At 43.0% G+C, this 20,079-nt stretch overlaps 1 protein-coding gene across 1 annotated transcript in view; it reads right to left on the bottom strand.

Moving 5' to 3' along the window:
• Window positions 1–19,125, bottom strand: part of LOC113035750 (calsyntenin-2) — a 356,909-nt gene extending 337,784 nt beyond the window's left edge. The window contains exon 1 of the mRNA XM_026191409.2: window positions 18,407–19,125. Within this exon, the coding sequence (XP_026047194.1) occupies window positions 18,407–18,470 (64 nt within the window). The 5' untranslated portion in view covers window positions 18,471–19,125. The remainder of the gene's footprint in view (window positions 1–18,406) is intronic.
• Between the last annotated feature and the right edge of the window lie 954 nt (window positions 19,126–20,079).

Below are 20,079 nucleotides of genomic sequence, written 5' to 3'. Positions count from 1 at the left end.
GATGAATGTAAAAGCAAAAAATTACCTGACTTTTTTTTTTCTGATAAAAATGAGATCCACATAAGAGGACATTCGTTTTAAATTTCACTAGAACAGTGGCAGCATAATGTCCTCGTAAGTGGATATCAGGCCCTTGTAGAGCAAAATTTAGTATTTTGGTCTACCCAAAATGTGTTGTCTACAAATGTAGACACCAGGTCCTAGGAGGTTAAATATGTTTTCTTTAACTGTAAATGTATCAAGTGTGTTACAGGCCTAGGAAAAACGCCAGTAGGGCGAATTTTTGCTGATTCTTATAATTGCTTGCCAAATACCATCTTTTCCTCTCTTTAACAGGAAGAAACCTGCACAGGGCCAAGCTCGGGGAGGCCTGTCTGTCCTAAAGATGGGACCAAAAAAAGACTGTGGAAGAGAGCCAGAGATTAATAATAACTCGAAACACAGCATCAAAGTTGCTTGATACTGTTGTCTGTCATGATTTTTCCTTTTAATCTACTCCGGCTGCTGCAGTCATCTAGGAAAAAGTTACCTTCAAAGTGACTAACCATGTACAGCACAGTGCAACTGCTCCTGTATTTAAATCAGCCTGTACTTGCACAAGCAGATGGATGTAGAACAAGCGTTATTTATGATCGCTGACTGCATAAAGGTGAGTACCAAATACTAACTTTCTTGTTCATCGTGGCAGTTCTGACACACATATTCAAAACTTGTTCAGCTCACGCTTTGATTAAAAAGGTCCTCAGTGTTTCCCGCAAATCAGCCATTGTGCTGTCAAGCACCGACAGCTACAGATGGTAAATGTCAACAGAGGAAACTGGTTCTACCTTTCATTCTAGACATTAAAATGCAGACATTTATCTATATAAAAATTCAACAGATAGAATCGTCAAATGTGATTTGACAAAAATCTCCATCCAATTTTCTCAACTTCATTGCGAGTCATGCTTTCTCCCCCTCCCCCCCCCCCCCCCCCCCCCCACCCCCCTGTCTCTTTCTCCTGGACTTTCTTCCTATTTCAATTTCATCCTGTCAGTCAGTCGCTCACCTATTCCACGCTGTTACCGGCCTCTGAAACACTCTGTCACAGATTTCCATCTTCTTTTTTCCTTTTCTTTTTTTCAGCATCTGCATATAAACCTGAGACCCTCCTGCCTCCCCTCCCGAGGTGCGGGTAATGGAGAGAAAGTGGCAAAGGAGTGATTACGATGTCAATTCATAAACACAGCACACCGAGAGACTGCATGGATGAAAGCACCAATGCCACTGGAAAATTACCCACCCAGCCGGGGACAAGTCATTTGCTACACAGTGGAGCACCACAACAAACATCAGCATATACACATGCAAAGTGAAGGGTACAAACTGGAGTTGGGTAAATAAAAAGAAGTGGGGGAAAAAAAGAAGAAGGGGCCATCTCAGAGGTGGAGGAGAGAGTCAACAGCTAAGATGTGTCTATATGCAAACGTGTGTGCGCGTGCCTCTCTACAGGTGTTCGGCTCTCTTGGGTGTGGGCAGTGGGGGAGAACTGTCACTATTCAAACAGATGGAAAGAGACTCGACACCGCTCAGAAAGGGCACGGAATAACAGCACCGCATGTCTCTCTCTCACTCTCTCACACACACATACACAAAAAGCCATTTCATATGTTCTCGAGCATCAGGTGGCCAACACTCGAGTTCTTGAAAATACCACCTGGGAAATGCCACACAGCTAGATATAATCTATTTGTTTCTGGACCCACAGCAAAGCTTAAAAGGAGAGGAGTCACTGATATTTAAGTGTATGTGTGCATCAGTATGTGTGTGAGTGAGAAAAAGACTCACTCACACTGTATTCCATGAACATAAAAGTGTGATTATTTTGTTGTTGTTGTTGTTTTTAGATGTGGAGGGAGATTAGATTAGTTGACATTTCTTCACCGTTATGAGGCAGAGATGGATTGTTTCATATCTCCAGAATGCATTCTATGACTCAGGAGAATCTGATGTGGTGATGGCTCGGGTAGATCATTTTCTGCTTTCAAGAGCAAATTTCAGGGCGATTATTAACATTGTTTTTCAGCTTATTTTTCTGACTGTTACACATGTCGAATGTAGGGAACATATCCACCAGGTGCGTTTGATATTCTTCAGGAAATGCAGTAAACACCAGCTGGTGTCTAAACGCCTGCAAAGTAGATGACAGAACTAATGCATTCATATCAGTAATTAGATCTTGTTACTGATTCACAAGGTAACGGGATAATTGCAAGAGCCGCCAGTTTTTAAATGATAATGGATCCTAAGTTTGATATGGAAAATGGCTGTAACTTGTTTTAAAAAATCCCACCTAATGGCTAGAATTACAATCCTTTGTTAAGGGGTTATGATCTACCGACAGCATAGAGCATATAATGCAAGTTGGTTGCATTATATGGTTACGTTCTACTAAAACAGCTCTGCACCACTGCGCTATGGACATGGAACCCATGAGGCCCAGTAAAGAAAGGCATGTAGGCACAAGGGCACCTGTTGCGGGTTCAATTCAAGCAGTGTTGTGGCGTCCCACTCCGTGGATCAGTCTCTGGCAAGTTAATTGGATTGGAATCCGGGAAGGCCAGACACTGTTGCCTCACAGTCAAGCTGTTGTAGGGTTAAATCTCCAGGTCAACTGGGACTTTTTTGCATATTCTCCCTGTCCCTTAGTGGGTTGCTTTCCACTAAGGAACAGGGAGACACTAAGGATGCAGCTTTTTTTCATCTCCTATGTTAAACCAGGGTCTTTCAGCAGGTATATTAAACAAATATGTAGGACTGCTTTCTCACATTCTTGCATCTTGCAAACATCCTGTCTCTGAGTGATGCTAAAAAACTAGTTCATGCATTTATTACTTCTAGACTGCAGAACTGCAATTCACTATTATCAGGCTGTCCTAAAAGCTCCCTGAAAAGCCTTCAGTTCATACAAAATGCTGCAGCAGTATTAGTGACAGGGACTTGAAACAGAAAGTACATTTCTCCCATAGTGACTTCTCTTCATTTCCCGTTAAATCCAGAATTTAATTTAAAATCCTTCTTCTTACATACAAGGTATTGAATAATCAGGCCCTATCTATTCTTAAAGACCTCATAGCACCGTATCACCCCAATCAAACACTTCCCCCTCAGACTGCTGGCTTACTTATGGTTCCTAGGATCTTTAAAAGTAGAATGGGAGGCAGAACCTTCTTCTGTGGAACCAACTCCCAGTTTGGATTCAGGAGACAGACGATCTCTTTACTTTTAAGATTAGGCTTAAAGATTCCATTTTGATAAGGCATATAGTGCTGCATCAGGTGACCCTGCAATAGGCCTAGGCTGCTGGGTGATTCCCATGATGCACTGAGGGTTTCTTACTCACCCATTTCAGTCACAATGTGTTTATGCGCTGCTTTGCATATCATCCATCCATCCATCCATCCATCTTCTACGTGTGGGGCCAGCAGCCTAAGTAGAGAAGCTAAGACCTCCCTCTCCCCGCCCACCTCCTCTAGACTATCCGGGGGAACATCAAGGCATTCCCATGGCACCTGAGAGATATAATCCCTCCAGCATGTCCTGGGTCTGCTCCGGGGCATCCTCCATGTGGGACATGCCTGGAACAGGTACCCAGGAGGCGCCCAGGAGGAATGCTTTCAGATGCCCGAACCACCTCAAATGGCTCCTTTCAACGTGGAGAAGCAGCGGCTCTTTCCTGAGCCCCTCCTGGATGGGAGCAAAACTCCTCACCCTATCTCTAAGGGAGAGGCCAGCCATCCTTCGGGGGAAGGGTGGCTGGCTTTGGCTCTCACTAAACTGAAAACTTCGGCTCTCAGTTTACTGGTTGGCTTAAACTCTGCAGCTTACACTCAGCTCTCCCTTCACCACGACGGACCAGTACAGCACCAATCCATCTGTCGATCTCTTGTTCCCTTCTCCCATCACTCATGAACAAGACCCCGAAATACTTGGGGGATTTACTCTATTATTGTAGAGTCTTTACCTTACAATATAAAGTGCTTTGAAGCAACTGTTGTTGCTATATAAATAAAATTGAATTGGATTGAATCCAAAATCTCTTTTATTATTCATTGCCTGGGCTTGTTTCATCATTATCTTTTTTATTTATCAAAGGGAATCCTTGTTTACAAAGTCCAGCAAGGAGCACCACGGATCAGAAAGACAAGGGTGCATTTCTAACGCATCATGTTGAAATCAAACATTCAAATTTGAATCAATAATTATGGACTGACTATTCACTTGCTTGTTTTGCCATGTTGATTTAATATTGTAGTTTTGAGAATTAACCTAAAAAAACAAACTCAGGAGTTTAGCTCGTTCCAACCACCTTCAACCATTAGATGTTGAACAGTCACGTATAGATGTAATATCTAGGTTTCCACCTAAGTGCAGTTTGGGATGCATTTTAATAATAAGTTTATTATTTCATATCATAACTTGGAATGTCAGCTTCACCACCTTCATAAGTAATTATTAATCGTTAGGAACAACAGAGCAAAAAATATTATATTCTGCTCCCCTTCCCAGCTACCAATAATGTATAATAAGCGAGCTGAATAAATAATAGATTTTCGCTCTGTTGATAAATAAAAGAAGAAGAAAACACTGGGATCTTATTTTACTTTATGTACAAAAGAATAAAAAGGGAAATCTAGTTTAATTTTCAAAATAAGACATTTTCCAGCTCAGCATTGTCATATTGTTTTAATGTGGTCGATTGAAATATTAACGCTTCCGTGAGAAGTAATTTGTGTTCCTCCAGTGTTAAGACCACAAGTTTTACCAGCTTGTAGTCCTTGTTTAACTTACAATGTTGAAATGTATCCCTATCCTCTGGCAGGTGTCACTGTGTTTACTTTCTCTTTGTCTTTACTCAGGAGGACAAACATGACGACAGGTTGTTAAACACCTTCATGTTATTGGGTTTAATCACTTCCGACATTTAGATCCAACCCAGCGTTTCTGTTAAGTTACAGATTAAAGAAGCCTAATGTGGAACAGACCAGTTTTACATAAAATAAAATCTGTTTATAAAACAAGCAGTATACAAAGATTAGATATAAAAAATGTATGAGTACAGTATGATATAATTTTTACTTTGCCTATAAATGCACAGCATTTATCAACTTACAGTCAGACCTGTGCTTTGCTATTCTTTTTTCTACTTATGTGACAGAGTAGAAGACCAGCTGTTGACATTAACAACGTCTGCTTACCAATGTATTATAAATGTGATATAAACGATTGTTTAAACATTCATACAGCTCAGCGCTACATTTGTTTCCCATCGCAGGGTTGTTTTAATATTAATGACAGTGTCCTAGCAACCTGTCACCTGATGGAAAATATAAACTGAGTAACAATATTAGATAGGGAAAATGCTCTCTGCAGCGTGATGTGCTATCAGTAATGGAGACCGGCATTTAACAGTTGAATTAAAGATCAGTAGCTAACAGCAGAGCGAGGTGCGGCGCTGTGGCTTTGGTATTCAGGTAAAAGCAGCCTCTTCTCTCAGGGCGTTCGCTGGCTCGATGTGGGGCCCCTCCACTCTCAGAGACAGATGTTAAGCCTGGGTTCGGCCATCCACTCTCACCATAATGAGAACTCAAGGGGGTCCGGTCCCACACACACACACACTTATGCACATGCATGACCACACCAAAAAACACCTGTCTTTCCAGCACACATCAGTAACGCACACCAAAACACACATACACACACATACACACACACAGCCAACAAAACCTGAGAGCTAAACAGTAAACAAGCAAGAGCGGTGGGTGGACTCATGATTTAATAATGTTGTGCTGGCTAGAAAAATAAGTGACCTTCGCACACATGCAGGCATCCATGTTAACACGCAGTGTATCCAAGTGACAAGATATTCAAATAGAGGGCAGTGAGAGCGAAGGAGAGTTGGGGGGGGAGGGGGAACAAGGGCTTGGAAAAGAGTGTGTGTGTGTGTCCTGTGAAGCATTTTTAAGTGCCCCATGAACGAATGTAGCACCTTCTTTATTATGTATGACAAAGGGGGAAAAGGAGTCCACTCATGGTTTTAAATGGGTATGAAAATAAGATCTGAAGATCTGAATTCAACATACTGCATGCATGTTTGTGAATGCTGCCATGTTCCTGTGTGTTATTATGGAACCCGATTGTAATTAAAAAAAAAAAAAAAACATATTTAAAATTCATTCCAGGTTGCAGCCAGTCCTGCAAGCAGCTTGATACATCCTGGACAGTTTTCTAGTTAACTCAGAGTAACAGATAACCAGTCACACTCACATCCACACCTACAGCCAATTTGGAATCTCCAGTTAATCTAACAAGCACAGGCAGAGTGAGAACATGCAAATCCTCAAGAGTTCAAACCCAGGACACGAATGTTTGAATTATAGGTTAATGAATACTGTTTTATGGGGAGGATTCGTTTTTTTAGATAATAATTTAAGGGAAAACCTTAAAAACAGTCTCTTCCAGAACTGCATTGTCTACATTAATCATTTTGATCAACTGTTTGGTCTTTATCTTATGCAATTCAGGTGGGACTTAAATAGGTGCCACCAAGAAGATGCGGGATATGCCCGGGAGGGGTTGCCAGTCTATCACAATGCTAACAGATGCAAAAAACAATTAATGCTCACATTCACTCCTATGGCCAATTTAGAATTTACTCTGACACTTACTTCTTTTTTTCCTTTAATTTGTCAGAAAATTGGCAAATGTGCCGTGATTGCAAAATTATTCCTTTTTTCTTTTCTTTTTTGTGATGACTTTATATCTCAATGGCCCCAAGCATGTGTTTTTTCTGCATAATTTTGTTTTTTATATTGTACTACGAGTATGCCAAAAAACGCCAATACCGTCACAGCTGAAATATACCACTTTATCAGTGGGGCTCTAATATTATTGCTTTGCTTCTTTTTCTCAGTCTCCCCTGGGTATGTTTAGCCTTGATAAAGCACAGTCTAATCAAGTCAACAAAAACTAGAACAAAAGTCGGATTAAAATTTGAGCTTCTAACTGTCCTTAACCCAACGCCCTTCCAAAAGTGGGATCTCAGTGGGGTCCTCGGTAAACGAGGCAGGAACTGAATGTGAAAGAGAGAGGGGATAGACGAATCCTGAGGGAAGGAGAGAACAGTGTGATAAGACCTGGCTAAGCCTCGCCGCCGGTAATTACCACCACGCTAATGCTACACCAGGAAAAAACCCAGTGGGAGCATGGAAACTGATGAAGACTATAGATTAAAAAACAAAAAAGAAAGAAAGAAAGACATAAAACAAAAAGAGGAGATGTCGAATGTCTGATATTAGTGACTCAGAGATCAGACAAAGACAGACAAGGAAGAGGCACACGTGAGGGTAAGATGGAGGCAGATAGAACAGAAGAGGAACAAGGCGGAGTGAGAGAAAGCAAAGCGATGGGAGGAGGTGGTACACATTGACCCAGATCCTCCTCCTGGTAACCAGGAGGGGAGCTGCTACAGCCTGGCTGCTGTCTGCAAGTGGGGGCTGGAGCACAGGATGAAGAGATACAGGACACAGATATGAGCCAAAACAGCCGCCACGGCCTGACAGCTGGTCTAAATCACAATAAACATGTGAGGATGTGGAGCTTCAAATTGTGTGATTTTTTTGGTGCGTGTTGAGCTCCTATAAGAGCTGACAGGTACCCTCAGTGCTGTGCTCGCTCTCCCCTTTTCCTCCTATTTTCTTTTTTTTTCCCAGGGAGTGAGACAGGAGCACCTTGGTGATGAGGCCCCGAGTGACCCGTTAAAAAATGAAACAACCCAACAGAGTTCACGTCCCTCAGGATTTGATCTAGACGCAGGTAAACACACACACACACATACACACATTTGACCATGCAATTACTGAGGTTGTGCAACAGCCAGAGGGAACGCAACTCAACAGAGGGAAGAGAAGGCGCTCAAAGTGTGTGTCTGTATATGTGTGCATGGACGTGTGCATCAGTGGCCCAGTTACAGCAGAGGGATAAAATCGCTGCATCCGTGACAGCCCTTCTACATAATTCTTGCCCCACCTGTTCAAACGCTCCACCTGTGCAAGTTGTGTGTGCGCGTGTGTGTTCCTATGCAATCATGTGAGTAAACACAGTTGTTACAGATTTCTTGGAAAGAGGGATTTTAGCGTGCATGGACAACTTTGAAGTTTCGAGGCGAGGCCTTTCATATTTTTTAACACGCGCAGATACACACACCTCCCCACAAACTCATCACAAGGATGTGGGATTTCATGGATCATTGTGCCTAGATTTCTATAGCAGGTTGAAAATATGTCTAGCAGACTGTGTGTGAGAATCACTGGCAACAAATCAGTGCACTTCAGACTGTTGGAACTCTATTTTTAGATGCTTTATGGTTCTTGGCTCTGTGGTCCCCGATACTGGAGAAAGTCGCGGACCCTCGCGAATAATAACTCATCGCCTAGACACGCATCATCGTCATGCCGCATCTCCCTATGTAACGGCTACGTGTTAAAAAAACAAAAAACAAAGAGCACTGCTTAGCATTAACATTTAGATGCTGCACATTTCCTGGCCATTTTCACCCGTCCATCTGTCACTCATCAATCACCGCTCAGCCTTATCCTCACTGTGACAGACTGTCAGGTCCCCGGTGTGTTCTCACATTCCTCTATCCCTCCAATCTTTCTGCATGCCGGTGTATGCAAATGAGCTAATGGAGATACGCACACACACAAAAAAATCTTCCGGCAAGTCTGCTTTCAGCACAATGGATGGCTCCGTTAATGCAGTTTCTCTCTGAGTGTCATTGGCTCATTTCAGCACCAAGGACAGCACCAGCACTCGCTCCACGTCTGCTTGTTTATAACTCGTGTGCTGTCGTGCAGTTCTCTGGGAGGGTGGGATATTTCTAAAAGGAAAATGAAAACAACACTTTCTCCCATCCAAACAACAGCACCGAGGCTGCTCTCGAAGCGTTTATACTGATCTGTGATGCATCAGCCCGTATTAAATATACATAGGCTTGATAATAGCAAGACTAGATGTTTGGCATCCATCTCTCTGTGTGTTAGAAATTCATGATGACTCCTATTTCAGCAAATAATATTAAAAAAAAGGTGACAACGCTTTGATAATGCCAGAACAGGGGTAATGTAGGGAAACAGGTTTAGGCTAGGCAGACCTCATATCCAGTCACTACCAATCATAACCGCTGCAGAAGGGTGACAGACTCTGGAGCATCTGCTGGCAGACTGGATTAACACCAGGGGCACTGGCACTTTAACTTATAAGAAGCAGCACTAAATAACATGTGTTTTATCAGGGCAGGCATATCTGTAGACCCCCTGCAGATGTAAGGTTTAACTGCCAAAAAGGCCCCGAGCCTCAGGAGTCCACGCATCCACAAGTATAAAGACAAAGAAAAGCTGTTTTATTTATGCACTGCCGCAGGAAAGCAGTTGTGAGGGCCTATGTGTTTGCGTGTGTGTGTGTGTGTGTGTGTGTGTGTGTGTGTGTGTGTGTGTGTGTGTACATGAATTTTTGGGTTGTATACGTATAAACCCGGCCAGCGTCTGCTCAGGCCTGTAAGTGGCTAGCATATTGGATGACAACTGTTGCCTTCATGGGGGAAATGGACAGATTAATTGAAATTGAGCACAGATAGAAGAACAGGCAGCAACTGATGATCACTTAAAGCAATCATCAAGGAAAAATCACACAGGGACTTCCTTGCACGCTACCCCGCTTATGCGCTGCATGCTCGTGTTTGTGCGGGGCGCTTTGAGGGATTGTGGACTAACGGAGAAAACAACAATTACTGCTTAATTAATATGTGTGTACCGGCAGCTCCAGCCCAATACCAGTGGAAGATCATCAACCTCAGCAAACCAAGAGCAAATACTGATGGCTTCTAATGAGGATTGTGTGTGGTGCGTGTCTGTGTAGACTGACAATGAGGAGCATGTGTTGCTGCTTGCCCTGCTGAAAGAATCAGCTAACACTCATGCAGGGCTGACCTGAATATGGAGCCCTCTTAGCAGTGAAACTCAAACAACCTTCCTCCCGCTCCTACAACACATCTGTGTGTTGAAGCAAGCACCAGATCAGCACCAACCAGACCTTTTTCTGTCTTATTTAACAGTTTAATAAAGGAGCCCTTCATTCTTAAAGTAAAAGTTCCAAATTTGGGAACTCTGCTTCACTCAAAGCGTTTATAGTGATCGTGTTATATAATTTTTCTTCAAAACAAAAGACAGTAAAAAATGTTTGATTTATTAGAGCTTCTGTTTGGGGAGAATCAATAAGATCTTAGAGTCTCTGGTAACTAACTGATCAAGGCCAAAAAATCTTTCCCAGTAGTTCTCAAAATATTAAATATTTAGCCTAACTTTACATTTAATAGAGCAGGACAAAATGTTCTAACAGCACTCTGAGCATGAACAATACATACTTTCCTTCCTCTTGACCAGTATGTACTGCGGCTTTTCTGTTATTGTATTTGTCTGCATTCTTAAGACTTCAGTGGGTTAAGTAATTAACTTGTCTCTGTATGAAGATATACTAAGCTTAAAAGTGGTGAGTCATATGCAACTGTACAATCCTGTGCAACATATAGTCATGGAAAACTAGTATGTACGGTCAATGTATAATAATATGCAGCAAAGCAACAGTGTGGCAGTCTCCATTTGCATGTCCAAGAAGTTTACCAGGTGACCTAGCCACTTTGCTTAGCTTTTGACCAGCAATTTTTACATGGTACGCACACTGATCATTGAAAAGCATGCATTATCCCCACCGGTTTGTTCTTTTAGAGGACTTCCATTCATTCAGCTTCATTTAGAATCTTCTTTACTGTCATTTTGTCGCTCATAAAGTAACCCTTGAAGCTATCAAGCTGCTACCAAGCAAATTCAGGGCCACTGTTGTATACCAACACCAATTCTGAAACTGTTACTTTTAACCTACAAAGGCCGTTTATTTAAGGGTAAACCGGGAATGTAAATGTTTCTGTCTATTAATACCAGCATTAGTCACAATATTTTGATCACCTGAAGCTGTTTTTGTCATTGGTTTCTGTCACATTCCAGGCCTGCTTATAGAACAAAATGACTGGGCTTGCATCAGTGTTAGTGAGGGTGATTTCTGCCTATGCAGCTGTCCTTGGAAAAACCCAGCAACTATTCTAATGGTTGTCAAACAGCATCATTAATGGCGTATACTGAGGTGTCAGAACTCATCATTAAGGACACAGGCGAGGTCGTCAAATGTCTTTATGGGGGAAAGAGTTAAAAGAAAAATGAGCATGTCACCATCTGTTGGACTGATGGTGGCTGGTTGGAAAATTTACATACATCACCTCAAGGTAGCCTACAGCACTATGCAAATACAGATAGGAAATTAATGTTTTGGATATATATTTAAGATAGGTGATGTGTATCACAGAGTAAAAGTCAAAAATAAGTGTAGAGACTTATCTCTAAGCTCCTCAGAGGCTCTTGCTATTTTTCCGCATCGTTTCTTGAAGTCCGCTCTCCACTCAGAGTGCTCCACTTGTCAAGTGTGAAGATTTATGAGTCACAAAGACAAAGATCTGCAACTTTCTCTGACCCTTTCCTCTCACTCATCCTATAATTCTCTCTGCCTTCTCCCTCTGATCATTTCCTCCGAGGTCAGCCAGACCCAGCTGGTGGAGAGGGACAGGTCGGGCACTATCTGTCTGTGTAACCCTTTGCTACTCATCAGTGCGTGCATGTGTCTGTGTGTGTGTGTCTCAGGATGTGTCATCATTCCTCTCTGAAAAATAGAAGAGAGTCCACTGGCGAGATTGGGCTAGAGGTAAGTGATTGGAAAACAGGACCAAATAGATGAAAGGAGGACTGAAGGTGGCAGAAGGACCTCCTTGAATATATTGTAGAGCTCTTGAGCGTAAGTGTGTGTGTGTGTTCCTGTCTAGCTATCTTTGTGAGGACCGAAATCTGCATTCTACTATACTTGTGAGAACCAACAGTCACTTGTGAGGACACACACACCGGTGCTCACAAGTGTGAAGGCCTTTTTGAGGCTCAAAATGTGGTTTTAGTGTTAGGGTTACAATTAGGTTATGGTTAGGGTAAGGGTTAGGGTTAGGGTTAGGCATTCATTTTTGATGGTTAGGGTTAGGGTAAGGGGCTAGGGAAACCATTACGTCAGTGAAGGTCCTCATTAAGATAGCTGAACAGGCTTAAGTGACTATTGTATGCACTGTAGTCCATGAGAGCAAAAACAACAGGAGAGTTTGGTGAGGGTCTGGCTAGACACTTAGAATAACTTAAACTTCATAATCCAAAAGAAGTGGGGATTAAGTGTAGCAGTAAGGAGAGACATACACGCACACATTCAGACATGCAGCTGTGTGTCATAAGTACTTTAAAGTCAATGTGAGTTGAAAGTCACCATCTGGTAGACATCAAGACACACAAAATCTACTAATAAATCAGTTAAAAGACGGCAGCCTGATGCAGTTTCTGTTATTGTTGAAAACAAAGCTCACACATTTAAAACTCACTGATAATTGACATTGTTAAATTAACAGCAATGGAGAGAGCAAGGCTCCAGAATTGCACTTAAGCTCTATAGCTTTAAAGGCGCTTGAAGTGAGAACAGGATCATATCAAAATGTTCGACCTCTTCATGTGACTCCACTGTTTTTTACTCTTCCAGGTGACAAAAAAAGCCATCATAGCGAAACACAACTGAACAGCGGTACTTCACTTGCAAGTGTTATTAAACTGTTAATTTTTTTTAAGTTACAAGTTTTCTTAATGCAATGTGTTTTCTTCATTCCTTTTCCTTCTATTTTATGAGAACACGGGTCCTGCTTTACAGTGACTGACAGTTGTAGGAGTTGTACTGTTATGGAAATATTATGTATTTAAATCAAGCATTTACAAACCAGTGCCTGGGATTCATTAAAAGTGTCTCAAGTGGATTTTTCTTTTTCAAAGTAGTAGCAGCTAAGTGATAACGGTGTAATAGAGAATGTCCATAATGTATATTAATGGTAATTAATTGGCACTTTTATACCAAAGGTTAGACCTGTAATGTAGGTGTGTTGGACTACAACAGTGTTTTCCAGTATTAGTTTTTTTTTTTTTTTAAATAAATGACATAATTCGTTGAAAGCTAAGACAGGCCAATGCCTAAAGATAACATCAGCTTTCTAGCCAGTGTCTAGAAAGACAATATGAAAGCCCATTTAGAAGCAAGAAGATTCAATTTTGTCCCCATATGACCACAGTCACCATTGTTCAGCAAAGGTAGAGTTGCTTAAATGTTCCTTTAAATGGTCCCTTTGTTAACAGACATAAAAAGTCCCTTAAGTGCCTAGCAGAGCACATGCAGGAGTCACAGGGTGAAAGGTGGGGAGCACCCAGGACAGGTCACCAGCCTATCACAGGGCAAGCTCACTTATAGCTACAGACAATTTAGAATTGTCAGTTAATCTAACTAATGCATGTCTTTGGACTGTGGGAGGAATCCACAGTACCCAGATTAAACCCACATAAGCATGCAGAGAACATGCAAGTACCACCTACAAAGGCTACGGCCAGCAGGTGGAGTCAAACCTAGAAACCTCTTGCTCTGAGGCAAAAATGCTAATCAGCACACCATCACTCTACCATTCCAAAATTAGTGTTGACAAAGAAAAAAAAAGAATTACCTTTAATTTTTGTTTAACAAAGTAAAGCAAAGTAATGCAACACATCATTGTGACTAAATGCAGCAAACACATCAACGGTTTATTAAAGTGGAAGATGGGGGAAATGTTTCTACTTGTCTTCTTCATGCACTTGTGAGCAACACTAGCCTGAGTTGAGGTCATGAAGAAGACAGGGTGAAAAGGCATTGGGGTGGAGCTTTTAAAGAGTAGATATATGCAGATCTTTGGATGAAAGGACAAGAATATAGTGGAATATGTCACTTTGTAGTTAAATTTCTTTTATTTTTTTCTTATATTTTCACTTGGTAATGAGTACTGGAACAGATTACTTTATCTTCTAAGAGAAAAGGTAAACCAATGCATTCCAAGTAGTGTGTAATGCATCATAACAGGCCATCTGCAGATTGAAGATCACATGAAATGGTGAAAAGCTTCAAAGAAGTGTTTGCACAACTTTCGTGAAGGTCCATAGGAAAAAAAATCTAAATACGGTAATAATTCATTTCTGCATTCCTCTTTCTGCTTCTTGAATCCATCCATCCTTTTTTTTCTTTCCCTTTCAAGCTGATTTCTTTGCTCCTTCCAAATGCATCTCAAAAAAGACACTGCAGCATCTAACTTAATTCTGCAAAATCTACTCTGGCCTCGTCTCCTCTCTGTGTGCCTTCCTCTGTGTGTGTGTGTGTGTGTGTGTGTGTGTGTGTGTGTGTGTGTGTGTGTGTGTGTGTGTGTGTGTGTGTGTGTGTGTGTGTGTGTTCTCACTCTCTGTCTGTCTGTAGGGCAAATCAATAGGCCCTGGCTGCCTATTTGCTGCCAAGTATGGTCAGCTGTGACCACTCAAAACAACCAAAAGGAAAGAAGTAAGGAAAGAAGAGAGAGAGAGATGAGACACCTACTCACTGTATGTTTTACCCAGTTCAGTCAGCCACTGAACTACATACTCACATAGACCATGACTCCCAAAAAGCCCCTCCCACCTTCCGTTCCACGTCTCAAAAAACAATGGAGCAAAAGCAGAAGAGGCTGAACAAAAAGATTCTGTATATAGCGTGAAGATGTAGGCGAATATAAGTGTAAAGGCCACTGTGGAATACCCCGGACAAGCAGCATACACTAAGATCTGATAACAGACACCAAGTTCCCATTTGTGGCTTTATATGAAAGTTTGAAAGGAAGCAACAAATAGCCAATCGACACTACCCCATATTCATGCCATCCTTAGCACTGAGGCAGAGAACAAAGGCTTGATTTCTCATTAGCAATAAAAACAGCATCTGTTCGCTAATGAGCAAAGTTCAATATGCTGTAAGGAACTGTGTTATTCCGTAGTCACAAGACTCCCTGCGAATCTAGCCGCGGCACTCATGGGATCACAGAAAGCCTCTCGACCTTCTCCTTAAACTTATCCACTCCGACTCTGTCTTTTGTCTCTAATGCTTGTGGAACTGTGCCGGGATCAGCGGCCTGGCATTCTTCCATCACTGCAGCCGCTTAAGCTCTCCTACTTCACAAATGGCATAGAGCTCTGAGAAAAGAAAAAAAAATAGGAAAAGAAAGAAAGTGTTTGTGGAAAAGAGAAAAAAAAGAAATCTGTGAAGTTCCCCCGTGTCACTGAGGCTTGCCTCCCCGTGGCCGTGGCAAACTGGACAGGATTTGTGCCTCACACTGTGTCACAGCCTCGTTGGAGGATTTATAGAGTGCTCCCTATAATGCACTTCCTCTCCTCCACTGGAGTGGACGTAAATCTGCCTCTATTTTTTTGACACCCCCCTTTTTTATTTGCTAATGGGATCCTCAAATGCCTATCCTCTTGGCTTGTCTTTATCCCCTCTACACACACACACACACACATAAAAGCACTAGCTCACACACACACAGTTGCGCATGCAGAAGCTCTATAAGGAATGGCATAAATTATAATACCTGCATTGATTAATCCTGCAACTTCTCTAGCAGATGTCCGAGCAGCCAGCTGGTTAGCACGGAGCCTCTTTCACTGGCTGAATATTACACTCTTAGCTGCTTACACGCTCACTGATGGGGGGTGGGGTGGGGGGGGGGGGACCTACAGTGTGTTTATCTGGATATAACAAAGCAGCAAAAAGGTTCCCCCAACAACGAGTCACACAGTGGGCAGCTGAATTAAAATACAGTGTGCTGGTAATGAGCTATCTAAATTCAGAGTTCATATTACTTGGAATTACACAAAAGCAAGGCTCCGGGCAGCCCTGGCAAAAAACTGTATAGCTCTTTCTGCCTCGCTGCCAGGAGATTCTCCCTGTTGAGCTGGGACACGGTCGGTCCTGGGGAAATCGATTGAGCCGCAGCGTGTATCTAGCGAACGCAATAATTCCTTTGTAAACGACATCACCTCCTTGCCTATTTTTGCATACTTGGCAGCTGTCAACATGTTGGCTTCAATCCATCACTCTCGCTCAGATTGCATGCACACACACATATGCAAAGGGGGTGTTAACACTTCAAGCTCTGATTATTGACAACTAAGTAAGAAACACACGCTTGCATGCCGAGTCTGACTGGATGACTCGAGGGTGACGGTGCTTAAAGGAAGTCGCCTTCCTGGAATGAAACGGTGGCTAAACACAAAATGACAGGAGCGGCGGCGCTTCAAAGTTATCTGGGAAACAAGTTTGTATACTGGCCCTGCAGAGGCAGATCCCTCTCCGGCGCCTGACACGGATGCACTCTTTCAGTTGTTATCTCAAAAGCTGAAAGTGAGAACCAGACTTGGAGTTAAGGAAAAAAAAGAAAATGGGGAATGGTGCTTCTTATTGTGTCTGCTTCCCAGAAGCTGTGACAGGAAGCAGGAACGGGTGGTAAAGGTTGGGCAATGTACAGAGCAACAGATAGCAGCAGATAGGCAGATACTGGATACAATAGCCTCTTATTTTCTCCTGGATTTAACTGCACTATACAGTGTCCCAGGGGAATCAATTAGAACCATGGTGTGCTTGGTTTTTTCCACCCCCATTGACTTGGCAGTAATTTGTTTACTTCACAGCCAAGCTCTGGATAACAAAAAACACACACACACACAATAAATCCTTCCTTACAAAGCAACCTTACCCTTTCTTTCTGGCCATATTACATCTCTGAACTAATCCAGTTAATACCCTAATAGGTAACATGTATTTGCACATGATAGACAGCCCCACTGTTCCTTGCGTGCAACTGAAAAGTGCATTAAAGGCAAAACTTTGACCTCTTGGCCAGGTCGCAGCCCACAGCAGGTCTATTAGCATATCTTTTCCTTACACACACACACACACGCAGAAAAGATTGCAGCTGTAGGCAGCCAGCCGACCAGCAACAGGGAGGATCTTCCCCGTGTCAGAAGGCGAGGAGGATGAACAGCTTATCACAGTTCTGGTGCCGCGTGGCTGCCAGATGAAACTGACAGGTGTCACCTTGTTATTTTGCTGTGCAAAAGCCCGCCCAGGTCTACAGGGAGTTGATTAGCATGAACCTGTTGCCGCATTTACCTGCTTACCTACGGCACATGCCAGTTTCACAAGAGGACTGAGCGGCCCCGCTGCAGTGGGGATGCTGGGAGACCTAAAATTAGCTCAGCAGCGAAGCAAAACTGCCAACAGTATGGCACAGATTTATGACATCTGGACGTCATTATCGTATATCAGGTGGCTTGGGGGATTTTTCGTGGCGCGTGTTTTGCAATTTGAAATGAGCCAAAAGTAAGTGCCAGTACTTAGAGGCAGTTTGTGGACTGACACAGGTACACACACAAAAGCGCATGACTTTTAAAGGAGACTCATAAAAGTTTGATTGGATCTTGAAAGCTTCGACTGCTTTTGCAGAATTTGCCATATTTAGCTGCTTACATAGGTACATATCTTTGCAACACTAAGCTGGGGGCTGCCACGTTACATACATGTGCATGGCATGTGTATCCTCAGGCAAAGACATTGCCTTATTCCTTTTCCAAGATCCTGGACTTCAGAAGTGAGTCATGCAGATTCTCTCAAACAATAAGCTCATGACAGGTCACACTAACCCCCCCTGCTTTAACTATATTCTGTCATGTATTTTCTTACATGCATGCAAATATATATACGCAGTCTTGGATGATTTTTTTTGTTTGTTTGTTTAATTAAAACTTCTGCTTCGCTTTTTCCCCTGCCTATTCCTCCGCCTATCAGTCACAAACAGCAGAAAACAGGATAGCCCGTAACCTCAAATAGTGCACGAGGATGCTTCATCTACACTCATCTACACCACAAATATGAAGAAACAAATGTGAAGAGGGTGAGCTACTATAACAAAAGTCGTAATCAATTTTCTAGCAATGCCACCTGAGATTAGCCCACCCTATAATATAGGCCATAACAAGGTCACTGTACGCTCTTTATTGAGTAACACAGAGCGACTGTAGTGATGCCACAGAAGATAAAAACGAATACTTCCGAGTGCCATCGGGGGCTGCACCGTCGTACAGTTATTATCAAGTGCTAAGTATCCACAAGTCCACGCAGAAACACCAGCGGAAAATTACAGCCCTGTCTTGGAGTGAGGAACAAAACGCGCACACAGTGCAATCAGCAGAAACATCAATTAGTTCGCCTCATCAGATGGTCATCTCTCTGCATCCACAGCCACCCACTATAATAATAATAAAGCACACTGGCAGACGGGCACGCTGCCCTTCACCTACCGTACCTTTGGTGTGAGCGGCGCTCAACCCCAAAACCAGAGCAGCCAGCACGCCGGCTATTCTCAGCATCTTCTCGTTGGAGATTCAGGAGAGGGACTAAGGCGACCTCCTTCCTCCTCTTCTCTCCTCTTTCTGCCTTTTTTATTTTCCTCCTCCCTCTCTCTCTCTCTCTCTCTCTCTCTCTCTCTCTTTCTCCTTTCCGCCCTCTCTCTCTCCGCGGGGTCTCTCCTCTCTCTCTGTTGAGGCAGTGTGGAAACAGTTCACTGATATGTGGGACAAGCCGGGGGAGCGTGGAAGTAGAAGGACAGCGGATAACCGCAACGCACCTCGCCGCTCGGCACCGCGCGCGTCGCACCGCAGGCTGCTCGGACTGTGGAGACGGGACCAGAGAGCGGCGGACCCCCGGGACCACACCGAGCTACGTCATGAAGAGGAGAGAGATGGACCCGGGCGCTTTTCCTTTTCTTTCTTTTCTTTTTCTTTTTTTTCTGTCGCTCTCCCCGTCTCCCTCTCACTCTCTCATCCTCCGCCCTCCTCGCTCTCCTCCTCCTCCCTATCTGTAGAGCATCCCAGCCCACTCCAACAGCAGCGTGCAGTGATCCCTAATGTTACAAAAAACGAGAGGGTGAGGGAGTTTGAAAAGAAGCTATTTGAATGGATTCCGTGTACAACACTGTTGGGTTGTCAGCGAATATTTCTATAATAAAAAATAAAACCGAAACAATTGAACTACAAGCGCTAAAGGCTCATTACAACACCATCAGAGTTAAACGCTACAATGCCATTAGAAAGCAGTGCATATAATGCTGTAATTGCGATGAAGGGGAAAGGGCCATACAATTAAGGCACGGTAAATTTAAACGGAATATCCAGGAAGTGATTTTAATACTGCAGCGTTTTTTTGTTTTTTTGTTGCCACTCATTAAAGTGTTGTTGCTCTAAAGCAGTCCTAATTTACTGTGCAGGCTGGTGTGTCCGCAAGTCGGATCTATAGTTTTGAATAATCTACAATTTAACTGACATGGATATTTGGGGCGATTGTGGCTCAAGAGTTGGGAGTTCGCCTTGTAATTGGAAGGTTGCCGGTTCGAGCCCCGGCTTGGACAGTCTCGGTCGTTGTGTCCTTGGGCAAGACACTTCACCCGTTGCCTACTGGTGGTGGTCAGAGGGCCCGGTGGCGCCAGTGTCCGGCAGCCTCGCCTCTGTCAGTGCGCCCCAGGGCGGCTGTGGCTACAATGTAGCTTGCCATCACCAGTGTGTGAATGGGTGGATGACTGGATATGTAAAGCGCTTTGGGGTCCTTAGGGACTAGTAAAGCGCTATATAAATACAGGCCATTTACCATTTGTGGATTTACAGACTCCAGTTGTTTTAAGCTTGAAACACTGACACTCGAATGTAAGTTGCAAAAATGTTACTGCTTTGTTTTTGGTTTTTGGGTTTGTTTGCTTTAAAAAAAAAAAAAAAAAAGATTGTAAAGTATTTAAAAAAGACGTTAATGAGTTTTTCGTTTGGTTTTTTGGGTTTTTTTTTTTTGGGGGGGGGGGGGGGGGGATGTCATATTTAGCCCAGAGGTTGGCTGTGAACCTATGAGCAGAGAGCTAGCAAGGTTTGTTAGCAAGCTTCACAGACACTTCTCTGTCTGTAGTGAGACAGAAACTTCTAGGACAAGTTTCGC

This window comes from Astatotilapia calliptera, chromosome 14, assembly GCF_964374335.1.
Source record: "Astatotilapia calliptera chromosome 14, fAstCal68.1, whole genome shotgun sequence".
NCBI lineage: Eukaryota > Metazoa > Chordata > Actinopteri > Cichliformes > Cichlidae > Astatotilapia > Astatotilapia calliptera.
The sequence above is the reverse complement of the archived record's forward strand: the minus strand, read 5'-3'. Positions and strand labels throughout refer to the sequence as shown.